Source organism: Papaver somniferum, unplaced genomic scaffold (assembly GCF_003573695.1).
Source record: "Papaver somniferum cultivar HN1 unplaced genomic scaffold, ASM357369v1 unplaced-scaffold_16, whole genome shotgun sequence".
NCBI classification, from domain to species: domain Eukaryota; kingdom Viridiplantae; phylum Streptophyta; class Magnoliopsida; order Ranunculales; family Papaveraceae; genus Papaver; species Papaver somniferum.
In genome coordinates this window covers 1,813,961-1,839,016 of record NW_020625486.1, presented here as the reverse complement: position 1 = coordinate 1,839,016, position 25,056 = coordinate 1,813,961, and the positions used below count along the sequence as shown (strand labels likewise).

The window sequence follows — 25,056 nt, the reverse complement described above, 5'->3', positions numbered from 1 at the left end:
CATAATCAAAATTTAGTTATTACATAATCAAAATTGAGTTACATAATCAAGACTCGACACTTCACCTGAAATATTGATAGATTCGGAACGAGTTCGAGTAAAACTGATGAAAATGGAACTTCGTCCTTTGGAATCGAGACACGGAAAAAATTAGTTATTACATAATCATAATTTAGTTATTACATAAACAAAATTTAGTTACATAATCAAGACTCGACACTTCACCTGAAATATTGATCGATTCAGAACGAGTTCGAGTAAAACTGATGAAAATGGAACTTCGTCCTTTGGGATCGAGACACAGAAAAATTTAGTTATTACATAATCATAATTTAGTTATTACATAATCAAAATTTAGTTACATAATCAAGACTCGACACTTCACCTGAAATATTGATCGATTCGGAACGAGTTCGAGTAAAACTGATGAAAATGGAACTTCGTCCTTTGGAATCGAGACACGGAAAAATTTATTTATTATATAATCATAATTTAGTTATTACATAATCAAAATTTAGTTATTACATAATCAAAATTGAGTTACATAATCAAGACTCGACACTTCACCTGAAATATTGATCGATTCGGAACGAGTTCGAGTAAAACTGATGAAAATGGAACTTCGTCCTTTGGAATCGAGACACGGAAAAAATTAGTTATAACATAATCATAATTTAGTTATTACATAATCAAAATTTAGTTACATAATCAAGACTCGACACTTCACCTGAAATATTGATCGATTCGGAACGAGTTCGAGTAAAACTGATGAAAATGGAACTTCGTCCTTTGGAATCGAGACACGGAATAATTTAGTTATTACATAATCATAATATAGTTATTAAATAATCAAAATTTAGTTATTACATGATCAAAATTTAGTTACATAATCAAGACTCGACACTTCACCTGAAATATTGATCGATTCGGAACGAGTTCGAGTAAAACTGATGAAAATGGAACTTCGTCCTTTGGAATCGAGACACGGAAAAAATTAGTTATTACATAATCATAATTTAGTTATTATATAATCAAAATTTAGTTACATAATCAAGACTCGACACTTCACCTGAAATATTGATCGATTCGGAACGAGTTCGAGTAAAACTGATGAAAATGGAACTTCGTCCTTTGGAATCGAGACACGGAAAAATTTAGTTATTACATAGTCGTAATTTAGTTATTACATAATCAAAATTTAGTTATTACATGATCAAAATTTAGTTACATAATCAAGACTCGACACTTCACCTGAAATATTGATCGATTCGGAACGAGTTCGAGTAAAACTGATGAAAATGGAACTTCCTCCTTTGGAATCGAGACACGGAAAAATTAAGTTATTACATAATCAAAATTTAGTTATTACATGATCAAAATTTAGTTACATAATCAAGACTCGACACTTCACCTGAAATATTGATCGATTCGGAACGAGTTCGAGTAAAACTGATGAAAACGGAACTTCGTCCTTTGGAATCGAGACACGGAAAAATTTAGTTATTACATAATCATAATTTAGTTATTACATAATCAAAATTTATTTATTACATGATTAAAATTTAGTTACATAATCAAGACTCGACACTTCACCTGAAATATTGATCGATTCGGAACGAGTTCGAGTAAAACTGATGAAAATGGAACTTCCTCCTTTGGAATCGAGACACGGAAAAATCAAGTTATTACATAATCAAAATTTAGTTATTACATGATCAAAATTTAGTTACATAATCAAGACTCGACACTTCACCTGAAATATTGATCGATTCGGAACGAGTTCGAGTAAAACTGATGAAAACGGAACTTCGTCCTTTGGAATCGAGACACGACAAAATTTAGTTATTACATAATCAAAATTTAGTTATAACATGATCAAAATTTAGTTACATAATCAAGACTCGACACTTCACCTGAAATATTGATCGATTCGAAACGAGTTCGAGAAAACTGATGAAAACGGAACTTCGTCCTTTGGAATCGAGACACGGAAAAATTTAGTTATTACATAATCAAAATTTAGTTATTACATAATAAAAATTTAGTTATTACATGATCAAAATTTAGTTACATAATCAAGACTCGACACTTCACCTGAAATATTGATCGATTCGAAACGAGTTCGAGTAAAACTGATGAAAACGGAACTTCGTCCTTTGGAATCGAGACACGACAAAATTTAGTTATTACATAATCATAATTTAGTTATTAAATAATCAAAATTTAGTTATAACATGATCAAAATTTAGTTACATAATCAAGACTCGACACTTCACCTGAAATATTGATCGATTCGGAACGAGTTCGAGTAAAACTGATGAAAATGGAACTTCGTCCTTTGGAATCGAGACACGGAAAAATTTAGTTATTACATAATCATAATTTATTTATTACATAATCAAAATTTAGTTATTACATGATCAAAATTTAGTTACATAATCAAGACTCGACACTTCACCTGAAATATTGATCGATTCGAAACGAGTTCGAGTAAAACTGATGAAAACGGAACTTCGTCCTTTAGAATCGAGACACGGAAAAATTTAGTTATTACATAATCATAATTTAGTTATTACATAATCAAAATTTAGTTATTACATGATCAAAATTTAGTTACATAATCAAGACTCGACACTTCACCTGAAATATTGATCGATTCGGAACGAGTTCGAGTAAAACTGATGAAAATGGAACTTCGTCCTTTGGAATCTAGACACGGAAAAATTTAGTTATTACATAATCAAAATTTAGTTATTACATGATCAAAATTTAGTTACATAATCAAGACTCGACACTTCACCTGAAATATTGATCGATTCGGAACGAGTTCGAGTAAAATTGATGAAAATGGAACTTCGTCCTTTGGAATCGAGACACAAAAAAATTTAGTTATTACATAATCATAATTTAGTTATTACATAATCAAAATTTAGTTATTACATGATCAAAATTTAGTTACATAATCAAGACTCGACACTTCACCTGAAATATTGATCGATTCGGAACGAGTTCGAGTAAAATTGATGAAAACGGAACTTCGTCCTTTGGAATCGAGACACGGAAAAATTTAGTTATTACATAATCAAAATTTAGTTATTACATGATCAAAATTTAGTTACATAATCAAGACTCGACACTTCACCTGAAATATTGATCGATTCGAAACGAGTTCGAGTAAAACTGATGAAAACGGAACTTCGTCCTTTGGAATCGAGACACGACAAAATTTAGTTATTACATAATCATAATTTAGTTATTAAATAATCAAAATTTAGTTATAACATGATCAAAATTTAGTTACATAATCAAGACTCGACACTTCACCTGAAATATTGATCGATTCGGAACGAGTTCGAGTAAAACTGATGAAAACGGAACCTCGTCCTTTGGAATCGAGACACGACAAAATTTAGTTATTACATAATCATAATTTAGTTATTACATAATCAAAATTTAGTTATAACATGATCAAAATTTAGTTACATAATCAAGACTCGACACTTCACCTGAAATATTGATCGATTCGGAACGAGTTCGAGTAAAACTGATGAAAATGGAACTTCGTCCTTTGGAATCGAGACACGGAAAAATTTAGTTATTACATAATCAAAATTTAGTTATTACATGATCAAAATTGAGTTACATAATCAAGACTCGACACTTCACCTGAAATATTGATCGATTCGGAACGAGTTCGAGTAAAACTGATGAAAACGGAACTTCGTCCTTTGGAATCGAGACACGACAAAATTTAGTTATTATATAATCATAATTTAGTTATTACATAATCAAAATTTAGTTATTACATGATCAAAATTTAGTTACATAATCAAGACTCGACACTTCACCTGAAATATTGATCGATTCGAAACGAGTTCGAGTAAAACTGATGAAAACGGAACTTCGTCCTTTGGAATCGAGACACGGAAAAATTTAGTTATTACATAATCAAAATTTATTTATTACATAATAAAAATTTAGTTATTACATGATCAAAATTTAGTTACATAATCAAGACTCGACACTTCACCTGAAATATTGATCGATTCGGAACGAGTTCGAGTAAAACTGATGAAAACGGAACTTCGTCCTTTGGAATCGAGACACGTAAAAATTTAGTTATTACATAATCATAATTTAGTTATTACATAATCAAAATTTAGTTATAACATGATCAAAATTTAGTTACATAATCAAGACTCGACACTTCACCTGAAATATTGATCGATTCGAAACGATTTCGAGTAAAACTGATGAAAACGGAACTTCGTCCTTTGGAATCGAGACACGACAAAATTTAGTTATTACATAATCATAATTTAGTTATTACATAATCAAAATTTAGTTATTACATGATCAAGATTTAGTTACATAATCAAGACTCGACACTTCACCTGAAATATTGATCGATTCGAAACGAGTTCGAGTAAAACTGATGAAAACGGAACTTCGTCCTTTGGAATCGAGACACGTAAAAATTTAGTTATTACATAATCAAAATTTAGTTATTACATAATCAAGACTCGACACTTCACCTGAAATATTGATCGATTCGGAACGAGTTCGAGTAAAACTGATGAAAACGGAACTTCGTCCTTTGGAATCGAGACACGACAAAATTTAGTTATTACATAATCATAATTTAGTTATTACATAATCAAAATTTAGTTATTACATGATAAAAATTTAGTTACATAATCAAGACTCGACACTTCACCTGAAATATTGATCGATTCGGAACGAGTTCGAGTAAAACTGATGAAAACGGAACTTCGTCCTTTGGAATCGAGACACGGAAAAATTTAGTTATTACATAATCATAATTTAGTTATTACATAATTAAAATTTAGTTATTACATGATCAAAATTTAGTTACATAATCAAGACTCGACACTTCACCTGAAATATTGATCGATTCGGAACGAGTTCGAGTAAAACTGATGAAAATGGAACTTCGTCCTTTGGAATCGAGACACGGAAAAATTTAGTTATTACATAATCATAATTTAGTTATTACATAATCAAAATTTAGTTATTACATGATCAAAATTTATTTACATAATCAAGACTCGACACTTCACCTGAAATATTGATCGATTCGAAACGAGTTCGAGTAAAACTGATGAAAACGGAACTTCGTCCTTTGGAATCGAGACACGACAAAATTTAGTTATTACATAATCATAATTTAGTTATTACATAATCAAAATTTAGTTATAACATGATCAAAATTTAGTTACATAATCAAGACTCGACACTTCACCTGAAATATTGATCGATTCGGAACGAGTTCGAGTAAAACTGATGAAAATGGAACTTCGTCCTTTGGAATTGAGACACTGAAAAATTTAGTAATTACATAATCATAATTTAGTTATTACATAATCAAAATTTAGTTATTACATGATCAAAATTTAGTCACATAATCAAGACTCGACACTTCACCTGAAATATTGATCGATTCGAAACGAGTTCGAGTAAAACTGATGAAAACGGAACTTCTTCCTTTGGAATCGAGACACGGCAAAATTTAGTTATTACATAATCATAATTTAGTTATTACATAATCAAGACTCGACACTTCACCTGAAATATTGATCGATTCGGAATGAGTTCGAGTACTAATTTAATTTTAATCGAATAATTTATAATTTAATTTTAATTGAATAATTTATAATTAACTATAATTTAATTTTAATTAAATTTGTGTGGGGAAATAATTTAACTTTACTTTTTTTTTTTGATAAATTAACTATATTCACAAACTAATTTAACAAACTTTTTTTGCATTTTCTTTATTTGTGTCGGTAAACCCTATTAAAAAAAAAAAGACAAACACATGCTCGGTTTTGATGTTAACAATGTAAAATGGGTATCTTCTCAAACAGGCATGTACGCCTATCAGTTCATCCATAAAATCTCTAAATCACTTCATCCATATCTCTCTATCTTAAGGAAAAAAATTCTCCAACTGATATTCTGGCAGAAAATAAGGGGATTTTCAGGGAAGATTTAGTCTTCAATTTTGGAAATATTTCTGCACCTCCATAGGATGAAAATCTGATGAAATCAAGAATATTGAGAACATCTAGCGGTAATAATCCCAGTCAATTATTTTTTTATTTGAACCCTAACCTTTTTATTTTGGGGTTGAAATCAAAAGAAATAACTTTTGGGCGGGATTATTGCCCCTTGATGTTTTAGAATATCTATAGATTCAACCCTAAAATCAGTCTGATTTACTCCCATCTTAGGTATGTTGTAGCATTCATTCTTAGATTGTTGAAATTCTCATTATACTAGATGATTTTTGCGTAGTAATAAGTGTTACTATGTTAGCTTTTTGAATTTTGTTGTAACCCATTGCACTCTGTGTTAGCTTCATCTGGTTCCCTTGATGTTAGTCAACATTGATGCTCTCTGAATTTGTTAGTCCTGACAATCTCTTTTGAGCAACCAGGTACTTGTGAGGCTGAAATACAAACCAAGGAGGGGTAAGAAGGAGCATCACAATCTGTGGTAGTGCCTAAACCCAATTTATACTGGAGGTATCATTCTCAAACCTTAAAGTTATTATCTCTGATAATTATCATGATAGCTTGTTGAACTGTAACCTCATTGTAATTTAGTTAAACCTCTGAACTTTTCATGCTCTGTCTTGAATGATATACCCCATGTTTTCCTGAAATGTTGTTAACTCCTGCAACATATAGAATCTGTTGAGTAAAGTTTGTGTCTGAAGTTTGTGCACTAAAATTCTTTTTCGCTGCACTAAAGTTTGTGTCTATTCTTTTTCCTGCAACATATAGAATCTGTGCTCACTACTGCTTTGTTGTTCAGTACATCATGTTGAATCTGTGAGCATGTTTCATAGAACTTATCTGGTGATGTTATCCTATTTGAGGGACTAGTAAAATGGGTAGCTAAATGGGTGATGTATTGTAGCTGAATGGGTGATGTTTCATTCAATCTGGTGATGTTTCATAAAACTAAATGGTTGATGTTATCCTATTTGTTTTTGAATCTGTAGCTAAATGGGTGATGTATTGTAGGTACATGTATTTGTTTTCAATCTGTTTCAGGGGTGTATTCTTCAGTGAAAGCATTGAGTTTCCAGTTCCATGAGAGACAGATTTAGTGATTTGCTTTATGTATAATACTATCGTGCAGTTTCGAGCATTTTCAGTTAAGACCTTTGGAAGAATTTGAAAATTTGCAATGATAAAATTCTTAACTTTTTGCAACAGTTGCCTGGGATTTGTTGTTTCTGGATCTAATTTCTACTAAATCAGCACTTTGAGACGAGGAGAGAAAAGCCAGAAAAGGAAGGCATTTTTTTAAAGAATCACTAAAACTGACTCAAAGTTACTTATAGGTATGTTTTTCAAGCCTTGATGTACTATGCACCAGTGTTAAGTACTTCATATTTTTTTTCTCATTGTCATTGTGCAATCATTCTTCATGAACATTAGAGCTCTTTCTCGACAGATGTGACTTCACATCTGTCTAAAGAAGAAGATTTGAGCTCCCAGAGATATAAAAGTTGCCAACTATGTCAATTATAGAACTAGGGACATACTACTTATGATCTGATATTTCTAAGTTAATCAATTAGAGTACTTATTTGAAATGACATTTTGATTTCTAAGTTAATCAATTAGAGCACAGATCAGTGTTTACTCTAATTTAACAAACACACTGACCCTAGAGCTGCTGCAATTCATTCTCGCGAAATCTCCCAACTGCGGCTGACATACAGACCCTTCAGTATGTGTTATTCCAAAACTTGAAATGACTCCATATACTGAAAGTACTAGACCAATTTTCCTGAGTTAATACTGGATGTCTGATTATGGGTTTGTGTGGCATGATTATCGGTTTGTATGAGGGAAATTGCATATTGCCTGTTTCATCTGTTATTACCATGTTTGTCCATATAAATTTTTTATGTTTCAAATGGTGCTGAATTTATTGGTAATTTCAAGACTTGTATGTCTAAATTGTCAAGTTAGGGGATAACTATTATTTTGAAATGAAACATATTTATTAGTTAATGCTAAGCTTGTATTTCTGAATTGATTTATCAGTTTTTGCTTTCATTGGAGTGCAACTGATGGATCTACTGGTCTCTTTGCGTTTCAGAATGGATAAATCCTGGATGAGTACTGATAGAACGAAGAAACGTTATAGAGAAGGAGTTACGGCGTTTCTGCGGTATGCTGTCAACCATCTCAAGGAGGAGGGTGAGACATATGATGAATTTCTTATGTTGTGTCCGTGTAAAAATTGTTTAAATCTCTGTGCATGCTCCGTTGGAGACGTAGAAGATCATTTATTCGTAAATGGAATCGATCAAACGTATACTATTTGGAATAAGCATGGGGAAAAGGATGAGGCAATAACTAGTAGTAAGCCAGTTAACGTCAACAATGGTATGCACGCTGAATTTGAAATGGGAACTCCCACTGATGCTCCAGACGAAGATTTTGGAATGGGAACTCCCACTGATGCTCCAGACACTATAGATATGATGCAGGCTGCAGAAGAGTTCGCAGATGACCCTATAAAGTTTAAAAAGTTACTTGAAAATGCTGAAAAGCCCTTATACGAAGGATGTCCCAACTTCACAAAGTTGTCTGCAATTGTGCAGTTGTTTAAGTTGAAGAGTAAGCACGGTGCATCAGACATGTTTTTTAATGAATTGTTACCCTTGTTAAAGGACATGCTTCCCAAAGAAGGTAATTTAATGGCGAGGAGTACATATCAGGCAAAAAAAATATTGAAATCAATGGGTTCAGGGTACACAAAGATACATGCATGTATCAACAACTGCATTCTTTATTGGAATGAGCACAAGGATGAAAAAGTGTGTCCTACTTGTAAAGCACCCAGATGGAAAGTTGACAGGGATGGTAAAGTTTACGAGAATGTTCCAGCAAAGGTATTGTGGTACTTCGACATCATCCCAAGATTTCAGCGGCTGTTTCAATCGAAGCACACAGCAAAAGATTTGATATGGCACGATACCACTAGAAACAAAGACGGTGTTTTACGTCATCCGGCAGACTCACATGCTTGGAGAGAGATAGATAACAATTTCCCAGAAATTAAAGGTGATCCAAGAAATCTGCGGTTAGCTGTTTCGGCTGATGGAGTTGATGTAAACACAGGCACCAAACATCACAGTGTATGGCCAGTTTTGGTTGTGATTTACAACCTTCCACCGGGGCTGTGTATGAAGAGAAAGTTCATCATGTTGTCGTTACTTATAGATGGTGCGCCAGGAAACAACATCGATGTCTTTTTAGAACCTCTTGTTAAATATTTTCAATTCTTATTTGAGAAGGGAAAGAGAACATGGGATGCATATGCCCAAGAAATGTTTACTCTACGTGCAGTTGTTTTGTGGATGATAAACGATTATCCTGCTCTTGGTACACTATGTGGTTTTCGCTACGCTGGATATCATGGTTGTGTGGTGTGTCGGAAAAAAACGCACAGTATTAGGATTCATGACTCAAACAAGAATGTTTATGTTGGTTATAGAAGATTTTTACCCTATGAGCATCCGTTCAGAAGGAAGAAGGGGGCATTTGGCGGAAAACAAGAGTGGGAGACTGCTCCAGAACCAATGACCGGGGAAGAAATATATGAGGAGGTAAAATGTATAAAGAATTCATGGGGAACGAAGGGGACGAATACTCAAGGGGGAGACGTGCAGGCTACACCTGGAAAAGGTGGAAAGATGAAGCGCATCAGAAAAACGAAAATTGAGCGCATCAGAAAAATATCGAAAGAAGTCGATAGGTCAGGTGAGGAAGAAGAAGGCAGGGAAACCACTTAATGGATCAAGTACAACATATGGCAGCGATTACTTAGATATTGGCGCTATAATGATGTCCAACATTGTATTGATTTCATGCATGTCGAAAAGAATGTGGGACAAAGTCTTGTTGGAACGTTGCTGCACAACGGGAATACAAAAGATGGATTAAACGCCAGAAAGGATTTGGTGCGTTTGGGGTTAAAATCGGAGTTGCACCCTAAGGCAGATGACAAAGGAACGATACTTCCCGCAACATGTTATACATTAACTACGGAAGAAAAAGATTCTCCAACTCATATTCTGGCAGAAAATAAGGGGATTTTCAGGGAAGATTTAGTCTTCAATTTTGGTAATATTTATGCACCTCCATAGGATGAAAATCTGATGAAATCAAGAATATTGAGAACATCTAGCGGGAATAATCCCAGTCAATTATTTTTCGATTTGAACCCTAACCTTTTTATTTTGGGGTTGAAATCAAAAGAAATAACTTTTGGGCGGGATTATTGCCCCTTGATGTTTTAGAATATCTATAGATTCAACCCTAAAATCAGTTTGATTTACTCCCATCTTAGGTATGTTGTAGCATTCATTCTTAGATTGCTGAAATTCTCATTATACTAGATGGTTTTTGCGTAGTAATAAGTGTTACTATGTTAGCTTTTTGAATTTTGCTGTAACCCATTGCACTCTGTGTTAGCTTCATATGGTTCCCTTGATGTTAGTCAGCATTGATGCTCTCTGAATTTGTTAGTCCTAACAATCTCTTTTGAGCAACCAGGTACTTGTGAGGCTGAAATACAAACCAAGGAGGGGGTAAGAAGGAGCATCACAATCTGTGGTAGTGCCTAAACCCAGTTTATACTGGAGGTATCATTCTCAAACCTTAAAGTTATTATCTCTGATAATTATCATGATAGCTTGTTGAACTGTAACCCCATTGTAATTTAGTTAAACCTCTGAACTTTTCATGCTCTGTCTTGAATGATATACCCCATGTTTGCCTGAAATGTTGTTAACTCCTGCAACATATAGAATCTGTTGAGTAAAGTTTGTGTATGAAGTTTGTGCACTAAAATTCTTTTTCGCTGCACTAAAGTTTGTGTCTATTCTTTTCCTGCAACATATAGAATCTGTGCTCACTACTGCTTTGTTGTTCAGTACATCATGTTGAATCTGTGAGCATGTTTCATAGAACTTATCTGGTGATGTTATCCTATTTGAGGGACTAGTAAAATGGGTAGCTAAATGGGTGATGTATTGTAGCTGAATGGGTGATGTTTCATTCAATCTGGTGATGTTTCATAAAACTAAATGGTTGATGTTATCCTATTTGTTTTTGAATCTGTAGCTAAATGGGTGATGTATTGTAGGTACATGTATTTGTTTTCAATCTGTTTCAGGGGTGTCATTATTCTTCAGTGAAAGCATTGAGTTTCCAGTTCCATGAGAGACAGATTTAGTGATTTGCTTTATGTATAATACTATCGTGCAGTTTCGAGCATTTTCAGTTAAGACCTTTGGAAGAATTTGAAAATTTGCAATGATAAAATTCTTAACTTTTTGCAACAGTTGCCTGGGATTTGTTGTTTCTGGATCTAATTTCTACTAAATCAACACTTTGAGACGAGGAGAGAAAAGCCAGAAAAGGAAGGCATTTTTTTAAAGAATCACTAAAACTGACTCAAAGTTACTTATAGGTATGTTTTTCAAGCCTTGATGTACTATGCACCAGTGTTAAGTACTTCGTATTTTTTTTCTCATTGTCATTGTGCAATCATTCTTCATGAACATTAGAGCTCTTTCTCGACAGATGTGACTTCACATCTGTCTAAAGAAGAAGATTTGAGCTCCCAGAGATATAAAAGTTGCCAACTATGTCAATTATAGAACTAGGGACATACTACTTATGATCTGATATTTCTAAGTTAATCAATTAGAGTACTTATTTGAAATGACATTTTGATTTCTAAGTTAATCAATTAGAGCACAGATCAGTGTTTACTCTAATTTAACAAACACACTGACCCTAGAGCTGCTGCAATTCATTCTCGCGAAATCTCCCAACTGCGGCTGACATACAGACCCTTCAGTATGTGTTATTCCAAAACTTGAAATGACTCCATTTACTGAAAGTACTAGACCAATTTTCCTGAGTTAATACTGGATGTCTGATTATGGGTTTGTGTGGCATGATTATCGGTTTGTATGAGGGAAATTGCATATTGCCTGTTTCATCTGTTATTACCATGTTTGTCCATATAAATTTTTTATGTTTCAAATGGTGCTGAATTTATTGGTAATTTCAAGACTTGTATGTCTAAATTGTCAAGTTAGGGGATAACTATTATTTTGAAATGAAACATATTTATTAGTTAATGCTAAGCTTGTATTTCTGAATTGATTTATCAGTTTTTGCTTTCATTGGAGTGCAATTGATGGATCTACTGGTCTCTTTGCGTTTCAGAATGGATAAATCCTGGATGAGTACTGATAGAACGAAGAAACGTTATAGAGAAGGAGTTGCGGCGTTTCTGCGGTATGCTGTCAACCATCTCAAGGAGGAGGGTGAGACATATGATGAATTTCTTATGTTGTGTCCGTGTAAAAATTGTTTAAATCTCTGTGCATGCTCCGTTGGCGACGTAGAAGATCATTTATTCGTAAATGGAATCGATCAAACGTATACTATTTGGAATAAGCATGGGGAAAAGGATGAGGCAATAACTAGTAGTAAGCCAGTTAACGTCAACAATGGTATGCACGCTGAATTTGAAATGGGAACTCCCACTGATGCTCCAGACGAAGATTTTGGAATGGGAACTCCCACTGATGCTCCAGACACTATAGATATGATGCAGGCTGCAGAAGAGTTCGCAGATGACCCTATAAAGTTTAAAAAGTTACTTGAAAATGCTGAAAAGCCCTTATACGAAGGATGTCCCAACTTCACAAAGTTGTCTGCAATTGTGCAGTTGTTTAAGTTGAAGAGTAAGCACGGTGCATCAGACATGTTTTTTAATGAATTGTTACCCTTGTTAAAGGACATGCTTCCCAAAGAAGGTAATTTAATGGCGAGGAGTACATATCAGGAAAAAAAATATTGAAATCAATGGGTTCAGGGTACACAAAGATACATGCATGTATCAACAACTGCATTCTTTATAGGAATGAGTACAAGGATGAAAAAGTGTGTCCTACTTGTAAAGCACCCAGATGGAAAGTTGACAGGGATGGTAAAGTTTACGAGAATGTTCCAGCAAAGGTATTGTGGTACTTCGACATCATCCCAAGATTTCAGCGGCTGTTTCAATCGAAGCACACAGCAAAAGATTTGATATGGCACGATACCACTAGAAACAAAGACGGTGTTTTACGTCATCCGGCAGACTCACATGCTTGGAGAGAGATAGATAACAATTTCCCAGAAATTAAAGGTGATCCAAGAAATCTGCGGTTAGCTGTTTCGGCTGATGGAGTTGATGTAAACACAGGCACCAAACATCACAGTGTATGGCCAGTTTTGGTTGTGATTTACAACCTTCCACCGGGGCTGTGTATGAAGAGAAAGTTCATCATGTTGTCGTTACTTATAGATGGTGCGCCAGGAAACAACATCGATGTCTTTTTAGAACCTCTTGTTAAATATTTTCAATTCTTATTTGAGAAGGGAAAGAGAACATGGGATGCATATGCCCAAGAAATGTTTACTCTACGTGCAGTTGTTTTGTGGACGATAAACGATTATCCTGCTCTTGGTACACTATGTGGTTGTCGCTACGCTGGATATCATGGTTGTGTGGTGTGTCGTAAAAAAACGCACAGTATTAGGCTTCATGACTCAAACAAGAATGTTTATGTTGGTTATAGAAGATTTTTACCCTATGAGCATCCGTTCAGAAGGCAGAAGGGGGCATTTGGCGGAAAACAAGAGTGGGAGACTGCTCCAGAACCAATGACCGGGGAAGAAATATATGAGGAGGTAAAATGTATAAAGAATTCATGGGGAAAGAAGGGGACGAATACTCAAGGGGAAGACGTGCAGGCTACACCTGGAAAAGGTGGAAAGATGAAGCGCATCGGAAAAACGAAAATTGAGCGCATCAAAAAAATATCAAAAGAAGTCGATAGGTCAGGTGAGGAAGAGGAAGGCAGGGAAACCACTTACTGGAGCAAGTACAACATATGGCAGCGACTACTTAGATATTGGCGCAATAATGATGTCCAACATTGTATTGATTTCATGCATGTCGAAAAGAATGTGGGACAAAGTCTTGTTGGAACGTTGCTGCACAACGGGAATACAAAAGATGGATTAAACGCCAGAAAGGATTTGGTGCGTTTGGGGTTAAAATCGGAGTTACACCCTAAGACAAATGACAAAGGAACGATACTTCCCGCAGCATGTTATACATTAACTACGGAAGAAAAAGACATATTCTTGGAGACACTATCCGAGTTAAGAGTTCCAGAAGGGTATTGTTCGGATTTTTCCACCCCTGTGAACCTAAAAGAGCGTAAGCTGATCGGACTCAAATCACATGATTACCATATGCTTATGCAACAATTTTTGCCCGTCGCTATTCGATCAATTATGCCTACACCTGTGAGATATGCTATTATTAGGTTTTGTTTCTTTTTCAGATCAATATCTGCCAAAGAAATCATGGTGGAAGAGCTAGATAAATTGCAAGAGGATCTCTGTGTGACGTTATGCTTACTAGAGAAGTATTTTCTTCCATCCTTCTTTGACATCATGATTCATTTAACTGTACATCTTACCAGGGAAGTGAAGTTATGCGGTACGGTTTGCTTTCGATGGATGTATCCTTTCGAAAGGTGTATGAAGGTTATAAAGGGGCATGTGCGAAACAAGAATCAACCTTGTGGATGCATTGCCGAAGAGAATGTTGCAGAAGAGACGATTGAGATATATTGTGAGTACCATAAAAGCATCAGGACAATTGGTATTCCACTAGATAGGCATAATACATCTCAGGAGGGAGAACCGTTATCAGCTGAAGAGCCGTGTATAGTTACCCCTGAACAGTTGAGACAAGCACATTTCTATGTAATGCAGAACACGCCTGAAATTGAGCCTTACATAGAGTAAGTATTAATTTGTTTTTTTTTCCTGTTTTTTTTCCTGTTTTTTTTCCTGTTTTTTTTTTGTACAAAGTATAATAACATTTGGTTATTGTACATACCAGCCGACACAAGCTATATTTGGAAACTAACTATTCTACTAAAAAGCGAGCATGGCTAGAGAAAGAGCACTCTAACACTTTTGGCGCTTGGTTAAAAAATGAGGTAATAGGTCATAGAAAAAGTGTCTTGTTTGATGTGTTATATTCCTTTAAACTCAAGGTTCATCCTAATAATGAATTTCAGGTTGAAAAAGAGTTGGCAGACGACAGAGAAAGTATCTCAGAGAACTTAAGATGGATATCACACGGCCCGCACTACGAGGTAACGAAATACACTGTATATCGCATCAATGGATATCTATTCCGCACAAGATCCCGTGATGGTAGAATTCACCAGAATAGTGGGGTTAGCGTTACAGCAAATGACATGCACATATCTAGAGATGATGATGTTACATATGGTAAAGCCTCTTATTATGGTGTCTTGCAAGAGATATGGTAGTTAGATTACTGTGAAAGAAAAGTTCATCTGTTCAAGTGCAATTGGGTTGATAATAAACGTGGGGTCAAAAGAGATGCTCTTGGCTACAAGATTGTTGACCTTACTATGTTGGGATACAAAAATGATCCTTTTATTTTAGCCTCACAAGCTAAGCAGGTATTTTATGTCAAAGACCAGTTAGATAAGAAAAAGTCTATTGTTTTTGTGACACCTCCCAAAAATTATAGAGATGACGATGGCAACGATGAGGAATTCAGTACAGTAATCTTTTCTGCGAATGATAATATCTTGCCGTCTGTAGATCCACAAGACTTGGGTAAAGAATCCCGAAATGATTACTTCCGAACTGACTGCCGAGGTTTACTTATACGCAAGCCAAAATGACACACTCCCGCAGGTACATCGCTTTATTTCCTTTAATCTGTGGTTATTCGGTTAGTGACATGATATTGAAAGAACGATAAAGATGGAACTTATGTTTAATCCTGTTCCTTAGCATGCTTTCTGTATGTTTGCGTGCTTTATTCTTTGTAAAATGAATAACATCATTTTATCCGTGTCTCATATGGAACTTCAATTGAAATTTCTACTACTGTACTTTACAATTTGCTACTCTGGTCACTTTTAAATAGATATCCAAGAGAATGAGAGTTGGTATGTTTTTGTCCTATTGCTTGAATATATTTATGGGCACATGCACTATAACTACATGTTGTACTTGTATTTCAGAAATCTTTTATACACTTCATAACATTACTCAAAGCATATGGTGAAATTGAATTCCAAGTACCCAAATTAGATTCGTAACCCTGTAGATATATGATGGAAATTCCAGTTCATTAACCACAAAAAAAAACATTTAAAATGATGGTGCTAAAGGTCTTATGGTTCTCAATTTTATGGTGAAAGCATTTGGGGGCGGACTGATGCTTTTTCCTAAGTGAATTGCATGGAGCGGTTCACTTGCTTGTGTGAGGAGTTTGTATTGTGTAGCCTGTGAAGAATAGTGAATTTTAATCTCATTTTCCTTGTTCCAATTTAACCCTCAACCGTTTTGAATACCATACTTGACAGGGTTTTTCCCATATCTTGTGAAAGTCCTCTTTGTAAGAAGTCTTGACCACAATTTATGTTGAGTTGGGCTGACACCTTGTATTAATTGTTGTGCCCTCGTTCTTTCTTCCTTGTTTTTTTTGAACTCAGAACCCTATTTTCCTGTTGCAGGTTCGTTGTGGCTATTCAACACTCTACATTGTTCCTGAGCTTTGACGAAGTCATTTTTATGCCATCAGATGCCTCTATAAGTTTGACACTCGAATTGTAGGACACGAACTCTGCATCTAAAACATCAAGAATTTGATTATGGGATTGTTTTGTCTTGTTATATAAAGAGCAAAAGAAATGCATTCCTACTGCAATCGTAGTTTTGGAGTGGCTGGCTCCAAAATCAATTTGATGTAATATTTTTGTTTTTTTCTTTTGGAAAGAGGTAAATAAAAAATATTGGTTGTAGATCTAAATTTTTTTACCATATGTAACATCATCATCTCTAGATATGTGCATGTCATTTGCTGCAACGCTAACCCCACTACGAGGTAACGAAATACACTGTATATCGCATCAATGGATATCTATTCCGCACAAGATCCCGTGATGGTAGAATTCACCAGAATAGTGGGGTTAGCGTTGCAGCAAATGACATGCACATATCTAGAGATGATGATGTTACATATGGTAAAGCCTCTTATTATGGTGTCTTGCAAGAGATATGGGAGTTAGATTACTGTGAAAGAAAAGTTCATCTGTTCAAGTGCAATTGGGTTGATAATAAACGTGGGGTCAAAAGAGATGCTCTTGGCTACAAGATTGTTGACCTTACTATGTTGGGATACAAAAATGATCCTTTTATTTTAGCCTCACAAGCTAAGCAGGTATTTTATGTCAAAGACCAGTTAGATAAGAAAAAGTCTATTGTTTTTGTGACACCTCCCAAAAATTATAGAGATGACGATGGCAACGATGAGGAATTCAGTACAGTAATATTTTTTGCGAATGATAATATCTTGCCGTCTGTATATCCACAAGACTTGGGTAAAGAATCCCGAAATGATTACTTCCGAACTGACTGCCGAGGTTTACTTATACGCAAGCCAAAATGACACACTCCCGCAGGTACATCGCTTTATTTCCTTTAATCTGTGGTTATTCGGTTAGTGACATGATATTGAAAGAACGATAAAGATGGAACTTATGTTTAATCCTGTTCCTTAGCATGCTTTCTGTATGTTTGCGTGCTTTATTCTTTGTAAAATGAATAACATCATTTTATCCGTGTCTCATATGGAACTTCAATTGAAATTTCTACTACTGTACTTTACAACTTGCTACTCTGGTCACTTTTAAATAGATATCCAAGAGAATGAGAGTTGGTATGTTTTTGTCCTATTGCTTGAATATATTTATGGGCACATGCACTATAACTACATGTTGTACTTGTATTTCAGAAATCTTTTATACACTTCATAACATTACTCAAAGCATATGGTGAAATTGAATTCCAAGTACCCAAATTAGATTCGTAACCCTGTAGATATATGATGGAAACTCCAGTTCATTAACCACAAAAAAAACATTTAAAATGATGGTGCTAAAGGTCTTATGGTTCTCAATTTTATGGTGAAAGCATTTGGGGGCGGACTGATGCTTTTTCCTAAGTGAATTGCATGGAGCGGTTCACTTGCTTGTGTGAGGAGTTTGTATTGTGTAGCCTGTGAATAATAGTGAATTTTAATCTCATTTTCCTTGTTCCAATTTAACCCTCAACCGTTTTGAATACCATACTTGACAGGGTTTTTCCCATATCTTGTGAAAGTCCTCTTTGTAAGAAGTCTTGACCACAATTTATGTTGAGTTGGGCTGACACCTTGTATTAATTGTTGTGCCCTCGTTCTTTCTTCCTTGTTTTTTTTGAACTCAGAACCCTATTTTCCTGTTGCAGGTTCGTTATGGCTATTCAACACTCTACATTGTCCCTGAGCTTTGACGAAGTCATTTTTATGCCATCAGATGCCTCTATAAGTTTCCCTATGGATACAGTTGATGGGTTTAGGAATAAACCCATGACTAAATGGTGCACTATGGCTACATGGTAAAACAAAATGTGGCTATAGTTATACTGATGACCAATAGCCACACAAATAACCTGAAACGTGGCTGGACTGTACACTAAAAAACGTGGCCTATGTGAAGGTTTGTACTAGTGGGTTCAGACCCAGCTGTTATAGCTGCAAGATATTTCTTATGCACAACAGAAAATTTATCACAACTAACATAATATGTCAAAGGATAAGGCGTACCCGAGGATGATGATTGTGTAGAATGAGGATGAGGTAGACTATTTTCTCGAATGGTGTGCGTCACAAATCCTTTTAGTCTGCTAGAAGGGATCTTCTGACGCTTCCCTTTACCCATGTCACCCTCAACTACAACATCATTGAGAGAAGCAACATTTTCTTCATGTTGTTTTGGAACATCGTATTGTATTCTCTCACCCATACCCTCGGACTCAGCTGAAACACCAATACCTTCAGTCTCAGTAGAAGCACCAGCATCCTCGGTCTCGGCTGAAGCACCAGCGCTGTATGTCTCAGTTGAAACTCCACCTTGAGGAGCTAATACTGTTTCATCCTCACTCCAGTACTCATCAGGACTACTGGACTGAACCCTCTCAGCCGATACACCTTGCATATCAGTCGTAGATGAAGCGTTAAATCTCGACTGCATCATCTCAGTCGCCATCTTACTCGATACACCATCAGTCTTAAACGGAAATTGATGTTCAAAAAACTTGACATCTCTTGATACCCTAAATTGTTTCGTGTCTAAATCATATACTTGTCATGCCTTTTTACCAAACGGATAACCAAGGAAGACACACCTTCTTCCTCTACTCGCAAACTTATCCCCTTTACTACTTTGATCATGCACATAGCACATGCATCCAAATACCTTCAACTGATGATATGGAGGTTGTTTTCCAAAAAAAAGTTCATATGGAGTTTTATGATCTAAAATAGGTGTAGGCGTACGATTGATTAAATACGCAGCCGTCAATGCGCATTCCCCCCAAAACGTTATTGGCAAATTGGCTTGAAATCTCAAAGCCCTTGCCACATTCATTATATGTTGATGTTTTCTCTCAACTCTTCCCTTCTGTTGTGGTGTACCTACACAGGATGTCTCAAACACTATCCCATTAGTTCGAAAGTATCCACGCAATGCATTGAACTCAGTTTCATTATCACTTCTAACAATTTTGATTTCTTTATTAAACTGACGCTTCACAAGAGCAATGAAGTTAAGAAATGTCTGTTCAACTTCAGTTTTGTTTCGAAGCAAATAAATCAACACACCTCTTGAAAAATCATCTACTATTGTCAAAAGATAATGTGCTCCACACGATGACTGAGTCTTATACGGACCCCATAAATCTATATGAACCAACTCAAAAATACAACTGGATTTACTGAGACTACTAGCAAAACTACTCCTATGATGTTTTGCTCGTGGACAAATATCACAAGCATCATTATTCTTCTTTATTAACCTACTCACTCCTTGTAACTTCTGCAAAACTTTCTATGAAGGATGTCCCATACGCCGATGCCATAGCTCATACGTATCTCCACAAACAACCATAACTTCAACTTGAGGCACACCACAGAAAATATACAGTCCACCTTGTCTCTCAGCCACTCCAATCATCCTCCTCGTCAACCGGTCCTGTATAAGACATAATTGTTAGTACATTGGATAATACATCTTTTCTCATCAATAAGTTGTGTAACCGAAATTAAGTTACAAGTTATCTGAGGCACATAAAGCACATTCTCTAGTCTCAAACCCCCATGAAGGATAACAGTTCCTATCTTCTCAGAAAGTGCATACTTCCCATCTGGAAGTCCAATAGTGCATGCCTTAATATCTTTTATCTCTATCATGTCATCCCTTTATATGTGACATGATTTGTAGCTCCCGTGTCTACAATCGAAACAGTTTTATTCTTCTTACCTTGGAGCTGAGGCGTGGATTTTCTTGAGTTTAAAAACTCAAGCACCTGTTGAAGCTGTGTTGCTGTGACTCCGGTCAAACCTGACGCTTCTGATGAGGACGCTCCACCTGAATTCCTTGCGTCTGATATATTAAGGTTGTGTGCCCGAACCTGGTTTCCTGCACCTTGTCCTCGACCACCTCTACCACCGGTAAAGTTAGTGCCACCACACCCTCTACCATTGGTTCTGCCTCCTCGACCAGATCCTCTTACGCCTCTAGGTCTGTCTCCCCACCATTCTGCGTATCCAATACGTTGAAAAAACCCATCCTCTGAGTGTCCATCTCTGAAACAGTACTTGTAATGCTTGTTAGGATCATACGTATTATTGAGTTGACGTTGATCAGATTGTACTCTGAATGCCATCACATTGTCATGTACCTCCGTAGACATAGCTACTTCTCCTATACGCAGACGCTCCGAATTCACCATTGTCTAGTATGTTACATCTGTTGATGGCAACGGGTCTCTAGCCAACAGTTGTTCACGCACGAAACTATACACAGAGTCTAGTCCAATCAAAAAATAATGCAGAAAGTCTTCTTCTCTCAACATACTTACTTGTGATGCGATATTACAAGTGCACTTACCACACTTGCACTGAGGTACCCTCATGTATGTTACCATCTCATCCCATATCTTGTTCAATCTCCCAAAGTACTCAGCTACACCTTCAGATTTCCTTTGTTTGCACTCACTTAACGAAGCTTTCAGCTGACAGATTCTTGTTCCGCTTACAACACAAAATCTTCTCTTCAACTGTGTCCACAGCAAGTTTGCATTATCATAGTCTCCCAAGCTCGATCTAATTGGTGAATCTAACGTGTTGCTAATCCATGAAACAAGCATTGACTGGACAACAATCCACTCTTCCAACTGGTCACTATCTTCAGGTTTTGTGATTGTTCCATCAACAAAACCAAACTTCCTTTTAGATATCAATGATCTTCTTATGGCTCTAGCCCATTCATCATAGTTAGTCCCCTTTAGAACAATCGGCGTGATGATGATACCTGGACCATCACTCGATCCTAGATGGTAGACTGGATTCTTCTTATGCATATCACACTCTATATTTTTCCCTTTGGATGAATCTGTTTCACCATCTATCGTTTTCTTTTAGGGTTCTTTACTGGCTCTTGATGCCATGTTAAGTTTTGATAATTCTGTGTGTTTTCATTCATTCATCACGTCTTAACTTATACAAGACCAAACTTGGGTTATAAGACAAAAACCCTATACCTACCGACTTGAGACCGATTACTTGGGTCTCAAGTTTGCTACTTACGTAAACAGACCATCTACATGGACTATCCAAGTTGGTAGTGCAATTTATTTCTGTAGCACCATGGGATGTTTTAGACATCAGAATACATGTACTGGATATTGGAGAAATTACCATTTGACACGGATGCGCCATGCGTTCTTGCATCACTGGCACAACCTATGTTGACGATTTTAAATTTGGTGCAAACATGTGAGGTCTAAAACTACGATATAATAAGAAATAAAACGAGGCACCGGTTAAGATCTAGTGTAGGCACAAAAGGCCAATAAGATGCTATATTCGTTTGTATGTTTCTTATCTGCATGCAATCCAAACAACGATGTTGATATGGGCGAGTTGGTCTAAGGCGCCAGCTTAAGGCGCTGGTCCGAAAGGGCGTGGGTTCAAATCCCACTGTCAACAGTTAATTTTTTTTTTTGTTTTTTTTTTTTATGATGGAAAAATGCTTAACGCCATTGGTAAACTTAGATTCATCCACAGTTCAGGCTCTAGCAACCAACTTTCAACTAAAGTAAGGTATATAGGAACAAAGCTAGTATAAGACATAAACTGTTAGTACATTGGATATTACATCTTTTCTCATCAATAAGTTGTGTAACCGAAATTAATTTACAAGTTATCTGAGGCACATAAAGCACATTCTCTAGTCTCAAACCCCCATGAAGGATAACAATTCCTATCTTCTTAGAAAGTGCATACTTCCCATCTGGAAGTCCAATAGTGCATGCCTTAATATCTTTTATCTCTATCATGTCATCCCTTTTATATGTGACATGATTTGTAGCTCCCGTGTCCATAATCCAAACAGTTTTATTCTTCTTACCTTGGAGCTGAGGCGTGGATTTTCTTGAGTTTAAAAACTCAAGCACCTGTTGAAGCTGTGTTGCTGTGACTCCGGTAAAACCTGACGCTTCTGATGAGGACGCTCCACCTGAATGCCTTGCGTCTGATATATTAAGGTTGTGTGCTCGAACCTGGTTGCCTGCACCTTGTCCTCGACCACCTCTACCACCGGTAAAGTTAGTGCCACCTAGCCCTCTACCATTGGTTCTGCCTCCTCGACCAGATCCTCTTCCGCCTCTAGGTCTGTCTCCCCACCATTCTGGGTATCCAATACGTTGAAAACACCCATCCTATGAGTGTCTATATCTGAAACAGTACTTGCAATGCTTGTTAGGATCATACGTATTATTGAGTTGACGTTGATCAGATTGTACTCTGAATGCCATCACATTGTCATGTACCTCCGTAGACATAGCTACTTCTCCTATACGCAGACGCTCCGAATTCACCATTGTCTAGTATGTTACATCTGTTGATGGCAACGGGTCTCTAGCCAACAGTTGTTCACGCACGAAACTATACACAGAGTCTAGTCCAATCAAAAAATAATGCAGAAAGTCTTCTTCTCTCAACATACTTACTTGTGATGCGATATTACAAGTGCACTTACCACACTTGCACTGAGGTACCCTCATGTATGTTACCATCTCATCCCATATCTTGTTCAATATCCCAAAGTACTCAGGTACACCTTCTGCTTTCTTTTGTTTGCACTCACTTAACAAAGCTTTCAGTTGACAAATTCTTGTTCCGCTTACAACACAATATCTTCTCTTCAACTGTGTCCACATCAAGTTTGCATTATCATAGTCTCCCAAGCTCGATCTCATTGGTGAATCTAACGTGTTTCTAATCCATGAAACAAGCATTGACTGGATAGCAATCCACTCTTCCAACTGGTCACTATCTTCAGGTTTTGTGATTGTTCCATCAACAAAACCAAACTTCCTTTTAGCTATCAATGATCTTCTTATGGCTCTAGCCCATTCATCATAGTTAGTCCCCTTTAGAAAAATCGGCGTGATGATGATACCTGGACCATCACTCGATCCTAGATGGTAGACTGGATTCTTCTTCTGCATATCACACTCTATATTTTTCCCTTTGGATGAATCTGTTTCACCATCCATCGTTTTCTTTTAGGGTTCTTAACTGGCTCTTGATGCCATGTTAAGTTTTGATAATTATGAGTGTTTTCATTCATTCATCACGTCTTAACTTATACAAGACCAAACTTGGGTTACAAGACACAAACCCTAGACCTACCGACTTGAGACCGATTACTTGGGTCTCAAGTCTGCTACTTACGTAAATAGACCATCTACATGGACTATCCAAGTTGGTAGTGAAATTTATTTCTGTAGCACAATGGGATGTTTTAGACATCAGAATACATGTACTGGATATTGGAGAAATTACCATTTGACACGGATGCGCCATGCGTTCTTGCATCACTAGCACAACCTATGTTGACGATTTTAAATTTGGTGCAAACAGGTGAGGTCTAAAACTATGATATAATAAGAAATAAAACGAGGCACCGGTTAAGCTCTAGTGTAGGCACAAAAGGCAAATAAGATGCTATATTCGTTTGTATGTTTCTTATCTGCATGCAATCCAAACAACGATGTTGATATGGCCGAGTTGGTCTAAGGCGCCAGCTTAAGTCGCTGGTTCGAAAGGCCGTGGGTTCAAATCCCACTGTCAACAGTTAAAAAATTTTTTTATTTATTTTTTTCTGATGGAAAAATTCTTAACGCCATTGGTAAACTTAGATTCATCCACAGTTCAGGCTCTAGCAACCAACTTTCAACTAAAGTAAGGCATATAGGAACAAAGCTCATATAAGACATAAACTGTTAGTACATTGGAATATTGGATAATACATCTTTTCTCATCAATAAGTTGTGTAACCGAAATTAAGTTACAAGTTATCTGAGGCACATAAAGCACATTCTCTAGTCTCAAACCCCCATGAAGGATAACAGTTCCTATCTTCTTAGAAAGTGCATACTTCCCATCTGGAAGTCCAATAGTGCATGCCTTAATATCTTTTATCTCTATCATGTCATCCCTTTTATATGTGACATGATTTGTAGCTCCCGTGTCTACATCCAAATAGTTTTATTCTTCTTACCTTGGAGCTGAGGCGTGAATTTTCTTGAGTTTAAAAACTCAAGCACCTGTTGAAGCTGTGTTGCTGTGACTCCGGTCAAACCTAACGCTTCTGATGAGGACGCTCCACCTGACTTCCTTGCGTCTGATATGTTAAGGCTGTGTGCTCGAACCTGACGCTTTTGGTTAATGAATTTCTTGTTTGGCTTTCATCTGCTGCGTGGT

The 25,056-nt window shown here is 36.2% G+C and overlaps 1 protein-coding gene and 2 non-coding genes across 3 annotated transcripts; all 3 read left to right on the top strand.

Annotated features, from left to right (window-relative positions):
• The first annotated feature begins 8,113 nt into the window (after nt 1-8,113).
• Nucleotides 8,114-9,844, top strand: LOC113337406. Its single transcript, XM_026583087.1, has 2 exons — nt 8,114-9,187; nt 9,347-9,844. Exons 1-2 carry the CDS (start codon nt 8,114-8,116, stop codon nt 9,842-9,844), a joined length of 1,572 nt encoding a protein of 523 aa, XP_026438872.1.
• Nucleotides 9,845-22,194: 12,350 nt separating this feature from the next.
• TRNAL-AAG lies at nt 22,195-22,275 on the top strand. The gene has a single exon. It is a non-coding gene; the product is annotated as a tRNA-Leu (tRNA).
• Nucleotides 22,276-24,345: 2,070 nt separating this feature from the next.
• TRNAL-AAG lies at nt 24,346-24,426 on the top strand. The gene has a single exon. It is a non-coding gene; the product is annotated as a tRNA-Leu (tRNA).
• Nucleotides 24,427-25,056: the final 630 nt, after the last annotated feature.